At 39.9% G+C, this 13608-nt stretch overlaps 2 protein-coding genes across 3 annotated transcripts in view; one reads left to right on the plus strand and one right to left on the minus strand.

Moving 5' to 3' along the window:
- The window catches only part of LOC132988438 (trafficking protein particle complex subunit 14-like), a 10342-nt gene extending 8013 nt beyond the window's left edge, over positions 1–2329 (minus strand). The window contains exons 1-3 of one of the 2 annotated variants that reach the window (XM_061055848.1): positions 2073–2329; positions 331–671; positions 1–15 (exon numbers count right to left, since the gene is read on the minus strand). The exon at positions 1–15 is cut by the window's left edge and continues 81 nt beyond it. In XM_061055848.1, the coding sequence (XP_060911831.1) occupies positions 1–15; positions 331–671; positions 2073–2265 (549 nt within the window). In that variant the 5' untranslated portion in view covers positions 2266–2329. Of the gene's footprint in view, positions 16–330; positions 675–2072 lie in introns of both variants that reach the window. The other variant, XM_061055847.1, reaches the window with a different exon arrangement.
- A 2419-nt stretch (positions 2330–4748) lies between these two features.
- Positions 4749–8921, plus strand: LOC132988771 (odorant receptor 131-2-like). The gene is made up of 2 exons (XM_061056347.1): positions 4749–4758; positions 7966–8921. Exon 2 carries the CDS (start codon positions 7968–7970, stop codon positions 8919–8921), a length of 954 nt encoding a protein of 317 aa, XP_060912330.1. The 5' UTR covers positions 4749–4758; positions 7966–7967.
- The last annotated feature ends 4687 nt before the right edge of the window (positions 8922–13608 follow it).

Consider the following 13608-nt stretch of genomic DNA (forward strand, 5'->3'; position numbering starts at 1 on the left):
CTCGTCCAGAGGAGACTGACGTGGGCAAACAAACAGATCGATGAGAAACAATCAGGAGCCAATAAACTCACACAGAGTCGTAATCATTGACGCTGGCAGGATGAAATATCCATTCCAACCACTTCAGCGTGTATATCACACCTTTATCTCCTAGGTTACCGAGAGAGAGAGAGAGAGAGAGAGAGAGATGCAGAAACACAAACCCATTGATCAGGCGTTGGCAGAAGTCCTCACCAGAGTGTTATAGATATTTAAAATAACATCATCTGTCCAACAGAGGAGGACTGACTAACCAACAATGCATCAGTGTGAGTGTAAACCATGTCGTACCTGAACAGGTGCCCTGCGGAACTCCCTGGCCGCCGTCCCAGATGAGTTGTGGATGAGCAGCGGTTTGCAGTCCCTGAAGCTCCGACACCTGGAGTCCACCCTGCTGCCGAGCGCCGCAATGGCCGCCTCTGCTGCTGCGATGTAGTCCTCCTCGCCGTCCTCGTTGGCCTCGTCCCCGCTGCTTTGGTAGTCGTGATACTGCTGGTGGTGGTTGCTTCGATGGCGGCTGCTCTCACCTGGACTCACGCTGGCCACAGCGCACAAAGAGCCCGCCAGTTCCCTCCAAGCCCGGCTACTGGCTGATTCAGTCCCAAAACCTGCAGCAGAGCCAGCAGCTCCCTCTGCTGGGAAATGACGGACACACATATGAGATAATCTTCACTGGCTAAAGTCAGTCGATCACCACTCTCACCCTTTTTCTCTGCTTTAAGGCGTGGTTTGGACCAATAAACAACGAGAGCTTAACCCTGACTCAGTTCAGTATTCCCTGATTTTAGGCTTTGGTACTGTCCAACATTTTATCTTTCAAGAAGGAATGTGCGACTTTTTGATCCAGTAGATGTCGTCCTTGAGCTCCAGCATGAAACCAAAACAAACTGCTGTTAGGCCACACCTCCTCAATACTGAAGCCTCAGCTCTCCTCCAGAGACACACCTCTCCCCTCGTGTTTGCATGAAAGAGTCTAGTGCAAGCGGTGGACAAATGTGTCCTTGTCTAGTGCTGCATTGTTGTGTTAGCATCATGTCAAAACGAAGGCTAAAACATCGAGTTCTTTATCGTTGATCTTACCCAGAAGTTTTAGCCCTGATTTGGTGCCATTTTTTCCAGGCAACAATACTCTGGTTTGGCCCAAACTAGTACCTGCTCAGTTTAAAAGCTGTCTTGGCCATGGATTGGTCCTTTATTTAGAGGGTTTCTTTCCTTTGACCCGCTTGGAGAAGATTTAGCCCTTATTGGGTGCAATAATCTCTCTGATGTAACCCTGGTTAGGTCCAAACGAGGGCTAAAACGTCGAGTTATTGCCCAGTTTTTAAACCATTTAAACCCTCGTTTGGTTGTGTTTTAAGAGGGGTTCTTTCCTCGATCTCGCCTCGCCCTGTTTTAAGCTCTCATTCAGTATAATATCCTCGGGTGATTGAGCCATGGTTTGGTCCAGTTGAGTGCTGAAACATGGTTTGGTCCAGTTGAGTGCTGAAACATCTAGCTATTGTCCAATTAAAGAAAATGTTTAGCACTGGTTTGGTCATACATTAAAAGGGGTTCTTTCCCTGTCTCTGTAGGTCAGCCCTGCGATCGCCTGGCGACCAGTCCAGAGTGTAACCCCACCTCTCGCCCAATGACAGCTGGGATCAAACCCCCCCGGGATTATTTCTGGTCATAAATATCTGAAACTAGAGCAACAAAATGTATCTTAGGTTTCGTAAAATTACATCTTTATCCTAATTCAAGTTGTACATTTTAATTTTAGCTATTTCTTTACACATTAAAGTAATTCAGGCCTTATTCCTTTGGTCGTAATATCTTGAATGTGGCTCATATTAAGATATTTATGACTAGAACTGTTACTAACATTTGAGTTCTTGCAGTGTTTGCTTTTAGAAATAGGTTTTTTAAGGACACATTTAAGTGTATAAAAAGGCGTTTAAAGTCTCCTTTGATGAAAACAAATACATTAATTTCTAACATCGACACAGAATAAAGGATTATTTCCCCTTTTTCTCTCCCCCAGCACCTCTCCTTACCGGGGCCGGGCTCGGTTGGCGTCGCCCCTCCGTCCCTGCACCGCAGCACAAGCAGGAACCGGACCGTCTCCCCCAGGTAGAGGTGACTCCGGCGGGGCAGGGTCCGGTACCGGGCCGGGTCGGACAGATCCGTGATGGGCACCGCCGGGAAATACATGAAATACTCACACTGCGACTCCATCATCTGCACCATGGCGACGACCGGAGGAGGCTGCAGCGAGGAGGAGCAGGACCACAGTCAACACAAACGCACGAGAACAATAAAACACGCACTTCCTGTTATTGCTTTCAAAATAAAAGCAGTTACTCACACAGACGGGGTGAAATTCGACTACTACGCCCCGTAGTGACCATCCATCATACTGCAGTAGAGAAATGGCAGAATAACAGATGTAAATGTGAAACAAATCAGTATATTACAAGGTTAACAAGACTATGGCCGATTCATGAATTAAAGAATGAAAAAGAAGCCAAATAATAAAAAAAAAAAGAATAAAGAATAGGCTTCACGTATTACTTAATATAAGCCATATTCACCTGAATGTCCAGACAAGCATCTTATTTCAAGAAATCAAAAGTATCACACAAAGTAAGTAAAATATCTGCAAATATAGCAAACAAAGTTTTGTTTCTTGAATTATGATAAAGATACGGTATCATTTAAAGGAACTAAATTACAAACTAAATTACTAAATGGCCAGGTCACCCTTGTGAAAGGGGTCTCGACCTGGTTAAATAAAAAAATAAAAAAAAAAATAAAAAAAAGTTTGCTTGCTGCACTGGGAGATCATTTTACCAGTTAAAAACATTTCAGGCCTTACTTTTCGCTTGTAATCTATTGAATATATATTGAAAACAAATATGTTTGTCTGGAGGTGAATGTTGCTTTAATAACGTAAAATTTGATAAATTTGACCAATGCACTTGCTAAGATTTGACTTTTTGCTGTATACTGTTAAGAACACATTTCCCAGAATAAAAAATCTAAACATGATCACAAAAAAAACAGAAAAGGCTCAAGGTAAGAGATTCTGGACTTAGCTTTTCTCATTACCTCTACCCCTGTGCCTACGGAGAGACTCCAGGCCCCTGTTTCAGAGTGGTGCGTTCATCCTCGTTCCACTTTGTCGGACCGGCCGACTCCTGGTTCCCCCTCGGCGGTCCGGCCGTCTCCGTGGGAGGACCTGCCCACTTCTGTGTCTCCGTGGGAGGCCCTGCCCACTTCTGTGACTTTGATTTGGTTGTAGGTTCATGTAGGTACAATCCTTCAGGATCCATTTGGGATGGCTTTAAGATACAATAAGGTAAAGGAGTCCAATCGATGGTGGACGCTACTGCCATCGATGGGACTCCAAAGCCCCCTGCAGTAACAGATGGGTGACGTCACTCAGGCTTTGTACATTAATATTTACAGTCTATGGTGGAAACTCGGGGGAAAATACAATCTTTAACATTTCCAGCATGTTCAAAACTAACTATAATGACAGAAAATATTTTTCGGATAAAGCTATTTGACAGCGGCAAGTGTATTTTAAGCCCCTCACACCAAATATAAAGTATCTTTGAATTTCCCTTGGGATCAATTAAGTATCTACCTACCTACCTACCTACCTGGATTCATTTTCATAAACAAGGGAAACAGCTACTTTATCAATCATCGTAAATAAGAATGATAAAAAAGTAAAACGTAATAATGCATTTTTTTAATTGCTCCAAATTTCCCCAAACCAGTGCATCTTATAGATATCAGTCTTTACTGACCATCATATCAAAGCCATGAGGCTACAATACCTACCTATCTCTATCTATCTATCTATCTATCTATCTATCAGCAGTGGAACGCCCCACCATTAGGCCTCTGACATATTTACATGACGTCAAGGCTTAACAAATGTGTAACAGAACATGTCCATAGTTAGTGCACAAAGGGGCCAGTCGTCCACTCCATGATGTTCTGGTTTGCTTTTGTAGGTCAAACTGAGGCATCAGACTCTTCTATAGGTTAAAATCATTCAGATTGGACCTAAGGTAAAATAATGTTCAGATATTTGTAATGATTTTTTTAAGGCCAATGTCCATGTTGTCTTCTATAGTCTTTCACTACTAACTATAGATGAAGGATGTCCTTTAGACTTTTACATCAGTTTTCATGTTTCTCTGGAACATATTCCAATGCCCTAAACAAATCAGAAAATAAAATTGCAGAGCAGGTTTGCCAGAGCAGATTGAGCAGAGAGGGCACAATCAGCTCTGCAGAAAAAGGCGCACATGGTAGAAACTGCCAGTAAGCTGTCGTGCTTAAATAATAATAATGAAAAAGACAATTTTTGAGATTGAAGGTGGTTTCGTCTTAGGGAACCAATAGTAGAATTTAGCCAATAGAGATAGTACTACACTTAAACTGGGAAAACATCCTTTGAATTAGATTTTGAAACACAGTATTTTCTTTTCCATGAAAAGGTGTCAGCAAATACATTCAATCAACAAAAATATCTCTAATAAACATTTAGAGTCATTGTTTCTAAAGTTTAGAACTTTTTTAATTGACGTTCACTTCTGTAAATCTGTGAAAGGCTGTTCAGTTGTTTTTCTGTTGCTGAAAACACTGAAGGTGCCTCAGAGAGACATCTGTCCCATCTGACCTAGACTCTTGATAACTCATTTAGTCACATTAAATATTCAACCCCTTATTAAGTCAGAAAATATTGACATGATTAACGGTTCCTGTGGGTATTTCGAATTAAACCTAATAGTTGGAGTATGATTAGAAACTTTGTGGAAAGTTTAACAAAAATCTGAAAGGAACTTGTTTGTTTTTTAAATCCTATGCCTGGAACTAAGATGGTTAGGTCAAACTTTTTCCAGTCTGCATTTTACAAGGTTTTGTTGTTAATGGACACACCTACACATTCGCACACTGATGGTAGAGGCTGCTGTGTAAAGAGTCCATCAGATAAGGAATCCCATTCATACACATTCATACGCCGCCAACGAAGCAGCGGTAGCAACTTTGGGTTAAGTGTCTTGCACAAGGACACATGGGACATGTGGCTGCAGGAGCTGGGGATCGAACCCACCAACCTTCTGTTTGAGAGACGACCAACTCTACCAACTGAGCCACAGCTGAAAAATGTGTTCTCAGAATCTAAACCTGGGTTGTTTAAAAAAAAAAAACCAATCTATTCTAATTCTAATATAAACTTGGGCCTTCATTTACTCCCTCTGCAGAAGGTACCAGGTGAAGAAGGCCTGTCAAGGCATCAAGTTCTCTCTGTCCGATTTGATGTCAAGTTCACAGCAGTTGTGAGTTGTTTCTGGCCTGGGCTTTTCCATCACATTCTTGCCCTTTCCCACAACAAATGTGAAGTTGTGTGCAAGACTCGAAAGATTTTTTGATTTGAACCACTTTGCCTTTCTTGTTTTCCTCCTCCATAGACTCTAGCCAATGCCAGACGAGTGTTGTGTGATTGTGTATGACAAAAGGATATTTTATTGATTTTCTGTCCAAGCAGATAGTTGAAAAGCTTGAAGTAATTGAAGTAACAAGAAAACTGTTTAATTAGAAACGGTAATGTCTTACATTCTTTTCTCATTACATGTTCTGGTTTGCTTTTGTAGGTCAAACTGAGGCATCAGACTCTTCTATAGGTTAAAATCATTCAGATTGGACCTAAGGTAAAATAATGTTCAGATATTTGTAATGATTTTTAAGGCCAATGTCCATGTTGTCTTCTATAGTCTTTTACTACTAACTATAGATGAAGGATGTCCTTTAGACTTTTACATCAGTTTTCATGTTTCTCTGGAACATATTCCAATGCCCTAAACAAATCAGAAAATAAAATTGCAGAGCTGGTTGGTAAGAGTTTTACTTCTGCTAACTTCTAACATAAGCAGGTTTGTTATTGTAGGAATGGAAAAATGTCAGCATGGTAAAATACTTTGAGGTATCACGGAGTCCCCTGATATCTCATTAAGACACATTAAATATTTGATTCCATAGTCATCATTGTGTTCGCTAAACAGTAATATAAATAATGTGAATGAATGTCCCATGTGGTTGTTCATCAGTAATCCTAACGAAGAGGGGGGATGTGATCATGTGTAACTCAAAATCAAACAATCGGAACAGAAGTCAAATGAGAAAACTGAAATCTTATAGTATAGCACTTACACTTAAACTGGGAAAACATCCTTTGAATTAGATTTTGAAACACAGTATTTTCTTTTCCATGAAAAGGTGTCAGCAAATACGTTCAATCAACAAAAATATCTCTAATAAACATTTAGAGTCATTGTTTCTAAAGTTTAGAACTTTTTAAATTGACGTTCACTTCTGTAAATCTGTGAAGTGCTGTTCAGTTGTTTTTCTGTTGCTGAAAACACTGAAGGTGCCTCAGAGAGACATCTGTCCCATCTGACCTAGACTCTTGATAACTCATTTAGTCACATTAAATATTCAACCCCTTATTAAGTCAGAAAATATTGACATGATTAACGGTTCCTGTGGGTATTTCGAATTAAACCTAATAGTTGGAGTATGATTAGAAACTTTGTGGAAAGTTTAACAAAAATCTGAAAGGAACTTGTTTGTTTTTTATATCCTATGCCTGGAACTAAAATGGTTAGGTCAAACTTTTTCCAGTCTGCATTTTACAAGGTTTTGTTGTTAATGGACACACCTACACATTCGCACACTGATGGTAGAGGCTGCTGTGTAAAGAGTCCATCAGATAAGGAATCCCATTCATACACATTCATACGCCGCCAACGAAGCAGCGGTAGCAACTTTGGGTTAAGTGTCTTGCACAAGGACACATGGGACATGTGGCTGCAGGAGCTGGGGATCAAACCCACCAACCTTCTGTTTGAGAGACGACCAACTCTACCAACTGAGCCACAGCTGAAAAATGTGTTCTCAGAATCTAAACCTGGGTTGTTTTAAAAAAAAAAAACAATCTATTCTAATTCTAATATAAACTTGGGCCTTCATTTACTCCCACTGCAGAAGGTACCAGGTGAAGAAGGCCTGTCAAGGCATCAAGTTCTCTCTGTCCGATTTGATGTCAAGTTCACAGCAGTTGTGAGTTGTTTCTGGCCTGGGCTTTTCCATCACATTCTTGCCCTTTCCCACAACAAATGTGAAGTTGTGTGCAAGATTCAAAAGATTTTTTGATTTGAACCACTTTGCCTTTCTTGTTTTCCTCCTCCATAGACTCTAGCCAACGCCAGACGAGTGTTGTGTAATCGTGTATGACAAAAGGATATTTTATTGATTTTCTGTCCAAGCAGATAGTTGAAAAGCTTGAAGTAATTGAAGTAACAAGAAAACTGTTTAATTAGAAACTGTAATGTCTTACATTACTACGTTACAGACAACTGTTATCTAATAACAGTAACCAGTCGGTTTGTAACTTTGTTACTCCCAACACTGGTGACTGCTAGCATGATGTGTGGAAAAAATAATTAACATTGAATATTGTACATTGTGTGCTTGATGTTGGATTGTAGTTGTGCTTTCCTCACAACAAGATGTTTCTTGTGTGTTTAAACACATACACCCCAATTGTCTCTTATTGTGTAGAGTTGAGATTGTTTAACAAGTTTCTAAAAGTAAGGTAAAGGTGATTGCATCATGTCTCTTGAAACTGCCAACCATGTTAACATGAAGGCGTTGCATGCACATGGCAAGGACAGAAGCTTATATACAGTATGACTGGGCAGACAACTCTGCAGACCAGCTCTGCTCTTATAGAGAGCATGGATGCTAATCTGCCTAGTTTTTTGGATTTTGCATGTTGACTTCACAGGCATCTGGGCTGAAGTTTTTTTTTTTCATTTTAGGGATACAAGTTTTCATATTAATGTTAAGAAATGTGTGAATTGCTTCTCTGAATGTCTAATTTAAATCTGTCTCAGAGCAACATCACCACTGAACAGTATCAGGGGCTACTGGAAAGAGTGTTGTTCTCCATTTTCATAACGGTACCATGCTGTGTGTTTCTCTTCATTAATTTTACCATGTTGTTCATCTTAAGGAGTAAGACTGTGTTTTGTGAAGCCTCTCGTTACATTCTGCTGTATAACCTGCTTTTTGCAGATACTGTAATGCTGCTTCTGAGTCAGTTAATGTACATAATCACTGCATGTAGGATACTGCTGACATATCCTGTGTGTGTTGTTCTCATCATGCTTGCTGCTCTCACAGAAGAGATCTCTCCGCTCACACTGGTGGTGATGTCTCTGGAGAGGTATGTAGCTGTGTGCTACCCACTGAGCCATGCTTCTATCATCACCATCAGAACCACAGTGGTGGCTATCCTTGTGGTTTGGGCTATCAGTTCACTAAATGTCCTCATTCGAGTTATTTTGCTGTTACAGTTTCCATTTGAAGACCTGCAGAGCCTGCAGATGACACAACTTTGTAGTGCACGCGTCATGTTGCTCTCGCCAATGTATGATTATTATGACAAAGCCTACACTTGTTTTGTATTTGTATCAGCTGGTTTAGCAATCATTTCCTCTTATATTGGAGTGATGATAGCTGCCAGGTCGGCCTCCACTGACAAAACTTCAGCTCGTAAGACCAGTAACACACTGCTGCTGCATATGATGCAGCTAGGCCTCACTCTCTCCTCAACTATACACAACCCATTGATCACAGCTGTTTCTGACATAGTAACAAGGATTGTTATTGTTCGTATACAGATCATTTTTTATGTGTTTATTTTTATCTTCCCCAGATGTCTGAGTTCTCTTATTTATGGCATCAGAGACCAGAACATCAGACCCCTCCTCATGTACTATCTATGTTGTCGACTAAAACTCAATTATGTCAGCCAAGGCTGAGCAGTGGATCTTGACAACTTTTCGAAAGGCCTTCATGAATCTTTAGTTGTGATTGAGCAAGAGGAAGAGATTTAACAAAGCTTCTTTGACAGGGTGCAAGCTGGGGATGTGTGTTCATGTTGAGTGTAAATACCCTGTGTATTTCGTATCACTGTTTATTGCAAAACCCTTTGCATAAAAAACCTAATCTGTTAAAATAATACAGATCACAAACTCTTCTTACATGTATGATTTGCAGGTTTGACACACAAAATGCAGTCTATCCCTCTGCTGCACTCATCTGCCTAGTGATAAGAGCCTGACAGACAGACAGACAGAACCATTACTCAGCCCAGCCTTTCAGAATATACACTGAACTTCAACCAATTCTTTTTCTAATCTCTCTTACTGTACTAAATTCTCCGCACAAGTTTTTGGTTTTTATTTGATGTCCAACTGAATGAGGAATAAGCTGGGAGGAAAGAAAATGTGTTTCATACAGGACAAAAATAATTGGAATGGCCTCGTTTGTAAAGCACATTTTCTGAGTATTTTGACATAATGTGGCAGCAATGTAACACTCTTTTCACTTCACTCAGCATGTCAGCTCTATGTCTTCTACAGTCTAGACACTTCTGAGCTTACAGCAAATCATTGCGGGATGAAACAAGTTTACGTTGGTAATCTTAAATTCTGTAGTTGGCACTAAAGTTCTCAGTTAGCTGATGGTTCTTAAGTGGTACAGACATGATAGGGTTGGTATGGGGGGGGGGGGGGGGGGGGGGGGGGGGGGGTAGCCGTTCATCGACTTGAAGTGTCCTATGTAAAAGAAACATTTATTGAAATATCAGAGCACCGGATCTCAGACCTCAAAAACAAAAGTGAGAGGCAGAGTTGACTTGAGTTGAGGCCATGTCAGTGGTCCCCTCGGGCGCACAGATCTGGAGGTTGTTGCCTTAAATCCCGAATGTTTTGAATGTAGCCCCTTGCAGAGCTCAACAGTGTGGTTCCAGAAGTAAAAATCCTGTTCACTTAATCCATCATGGATTTGATTATTAGCCATGTTTTTTTAAAAACATTTTTATTTTTGGTCCTTTATTGTAAAGATATGATAGTGGACAGAGTTGGAAATCAGGGAAAGAGAGAGTGGGTAACGACATGCGGGAAAGGAGCCACAGGTCAGATTCGAACCTGGGCCCCCCGCTTCGGGGACTACACCCTCCGTACATGGGGCGCTTACATTAACCTCTACACTTCTGGCACCTTGATTATTACTGATAATGTGATAACCATCCAAGGAAGAATGATCATGAGCTACCTGATTGTGAAACGATGGTTTATGCTCCTGTAGAAGACAGAAGTTTGTAATGTACAGTTTATGTTGTTGTTTGGTTTTTGCTTGTCATTGTGGTTATGTACATTTGTTTACGTGTGAACCACCAACCTGCCACGAGACTACGGATATAAATTAACCTATAATCTTGCATATTTACATATTTATGTTCATTCATGTGCACTGTCCCTATTTTTAAATAAAAGAGTAAATAAATTATATCAACTTTTTTTTCATAAAAACATGGTTACACGCAATCTCAGGGAAAAGAACTACACTACCCATAATCCTGGAGTGTCACAGCGATGTCTCTCATTGGTGGAGGTCGCTGTCACGATGGAAATGTTTACTGCTCCCGCTAACTTCGACTGTTGGCTGCTACCATTAAAGTTACCGGAATTTCAACACACAAACTACACTATATAAAAACATAACTATTATTATGTTTTTCACTACAGTAAAGATTAATATAGAAAGAAGGTCCATGTACGCTTTGAGAGAAGTGCGCTTAACTATAGAGCTCAACAGAGACCGACCACTTTTTTGGTCTGGTGTGATGAGTCTTTCCTTCAGCTAAACCTACTGAAAACAAAGGACATGATTATTGATTTTAGGAAGACTCAATCTAGTCCTGTGCCAACCATATTAAAGGGTGCTGACCCCAATCTATTCTAATTCTAATATAAACTTGGGCCTTCATTTACTCCCTCTGCAGAAGGTACCAGGTGAAGAAGGCCTGTCAAGGCATCAAGTTCTCTCTGTCCGATTTGATGTCAAGTTCACAGCAGTTGTGAGTTGTTTCTGGCCTGGGCTTTTCCATCACATTCTTGCCCTTTCCCACAACAAATGTGAAGTTGTGTGCAAGACTCGAAAGATTTTTTGATTTGAACCACTTTGCCTTTCTTGTTTTCCTCCTCCATAGACTCTAGCCAACGCCAGACAAGTGTTGTGTAATCGTATATGACAAAAGGATATTTTATTGATTTTCTGTCCAAGCAGATAGTTGAAAAGCTTGAAGTAATTGAAGTAACAAGAAAACTGTTTAATTAGAAACGGTAATGTCTTACATTCTTTTCTCATTACATGTTCTGGTTTGCTTTTGTAGGTCAAACTGAGGCATCAGACTCTTCTATAGGTTAAAATCATTCAGATTGGACCTAAGGTAAAATAATGTTCAGATATTTGTAATGATTTTTAAGGCCAATGTCCATGTTGTCTTCTATAGTCTTTTACTACTAACTATAGATGAAGGATGTCCTTTAGACTTTTACATCAGTTTTCATGTTTCTCTGGAACATATTCCAATGCCCTAAACAAATCAGAAAATAAAATTGCAGAGCTGGTTGGTAAGAGTTTTACTTCTGCTAACTTCTAACATAAGCAGGTTTGTTATTGTAGGAATGGAAAAATGTCAGCATGGTAAAATACTTTGAGGTATCACGGAGTCCCCTGATATCTCATTAAGACACATTAAATATTTGATTCCATAGTCATCATTGTGTTCGCTAAACAGTAATATAAATAATGTGAATGAATGTCCCATGTGGTTGTTCATCAGTAATCCTAACGAAGAGGGGGGATGTGATCATGTGTAACTCAAAATCAAACAATCGGAACAGAAGTCAAATGAGAAAACTGAAATCTTATAGTATAGCACTTACACTTAAACTGGGAAAACATCCTTTGAATTAGATTTTGAAACACAGTATTTTCTTTTCCATGAAAAGGTGTCAGCAAATACGTTCAATCAACAAAAATATCTCTAATAAACATTTAGAGTCATTGTTTCTAAAGTTTAGAACTTTTTAAATTGACGTTCACTTCTGTAAATCTGTGAAGTGCTGTTCAGTTGTTTTTCTGTTGCTGAAAACACTGAAGGTGCCTCAGAGAGACATCTGTCCCATCTGACCTAGACTCTTGATAACTCATTTAGTCACATTAAATATTCAACCCCTTATTAAGTCAGAAAATATTGACATGATTAACGGTTCCTGTGGGTATTTCGAATTAAACCTAATAGTTGGAGTATGATTAGAAACTTTGTGGAAAGTTTAACAAAAATCTGAAAGGAACTTGTTTGTTTTTTATATCCTATGCCTGGAACTAAGATGGTTAGGTCAAACTTTTTCCAGTCTGCATTTTACAAGGTTTTGTTGTTAATGGACACACCTACACATTCGCACACTGATGGTAGAGGCTGCTGTGTAAAGAGTCCATCAGATAAGGAATCCCATTCATACACATTCATACGCCGCCAACGAAGCAGCGGTAGCAACTTTGGGTTAAGTGTCTTGCACAAGGACACATGGGACATGTGGCTGCAGGAGCTGGGGATCGAACCCACCAACCTTCTGTTTGAGAGACGACCAACTCTACCAACTGAGCCACAGCTGAAAAATGTGTTCTCAGAATCTAAACCTGGGTTGTTTTAAAAAAACCAATCTATTCTAATTCTAATATAAACTTGGGCCTTCATTTACTTCCACTGCAGAAGGTACCAGGTGAAGAAGGCATGTCAAGGCATCAAGTTCTCTCTGTCCGATTTGATGTCAAGTTCACAGCAGTTGTGAGTTGTTTCTGGCCTGGGCTTTTCCATCACATTCTTGCCCTTTCCCACAACAAATGTGAAGTTGTGTGCAAGATTCGAAAGATTTTTTGATTTGAACCACTTTGCCTTTCTTGTTTTCCTCCTCCATAGACTCTAGCCAACGCCAGACGAGTGTTGTGTAATCGTGTATGACAAAAGGATATTTTATTGATTTTCTGTCCAAGCAGATAGTTGAAAAGCTTGAAGTAATTGAAGTAACAAGAAAACTGTTTAATTAGAAACTGTAATGTCTTACATTACTACGTTACAGACAACTGTTATCTAATAACAGTAACCAGTCGGTTTGTAACTTTGTTACTCCCAACACTGGTGACTGCTAGCATGATGTGTGGAAAAAATAATTAACATTGAATATTGTACATTGTGTGCTTGATGTTGGATTGTAGTTGTGCTTCCCTCACAACAAGATGTTTCTTGTGTGTTTAAACACATACACCCCAATTGTCTCTTATTGTGTAGAGTTGAGATTGTTTAACAAGTTTCTAAAAGTAAGGTAAAGGTGATTGCATCATGTCTCTTGAAACTGCCAACCATGTTAACATGAAGGCGTTGCATGCACATGGCAAGGACAGAAGCTTATATACAGTATGACTGGGCAGACAACTCTGCAGACCAGCTCTGCTCTTATAGAGAGCATGGATGCTAATCTGCCTAGTTTTTTGGATTTTGCATGTTGACTTCACAGGCATCTGGGCTGAAGTTGTTTTTTTTTTCATTTTAGGGATACAGGTTTTCATATTAATGTTAAGAAATGTGTGAATTGCTTC

The sequence above is a fragment of the Labrus mixtus genome, chromosome 14 (assembly GCF_963584025.1).
Source record: "Labrus mixtus chromosome 14, fLabMix1.1, whole genome shotgun sequence".
In the NCBI taxonomy this organism is placed as follows: Eukaryota; Metazoa; Chordata; class Actinopteri; order Labriformes; family Labridae; genus Labrus; species Labrus mixtus.

What these genes read in the sequence shown, in the direction of transcription:
- LOC132988771 (XM_061056347.1), top strand. Translation starts at nt 7,968, where the DNA reads ATGTCTAATTTAAATCTGTCTCAGAGCAACATCACCACTGAACAGTAT.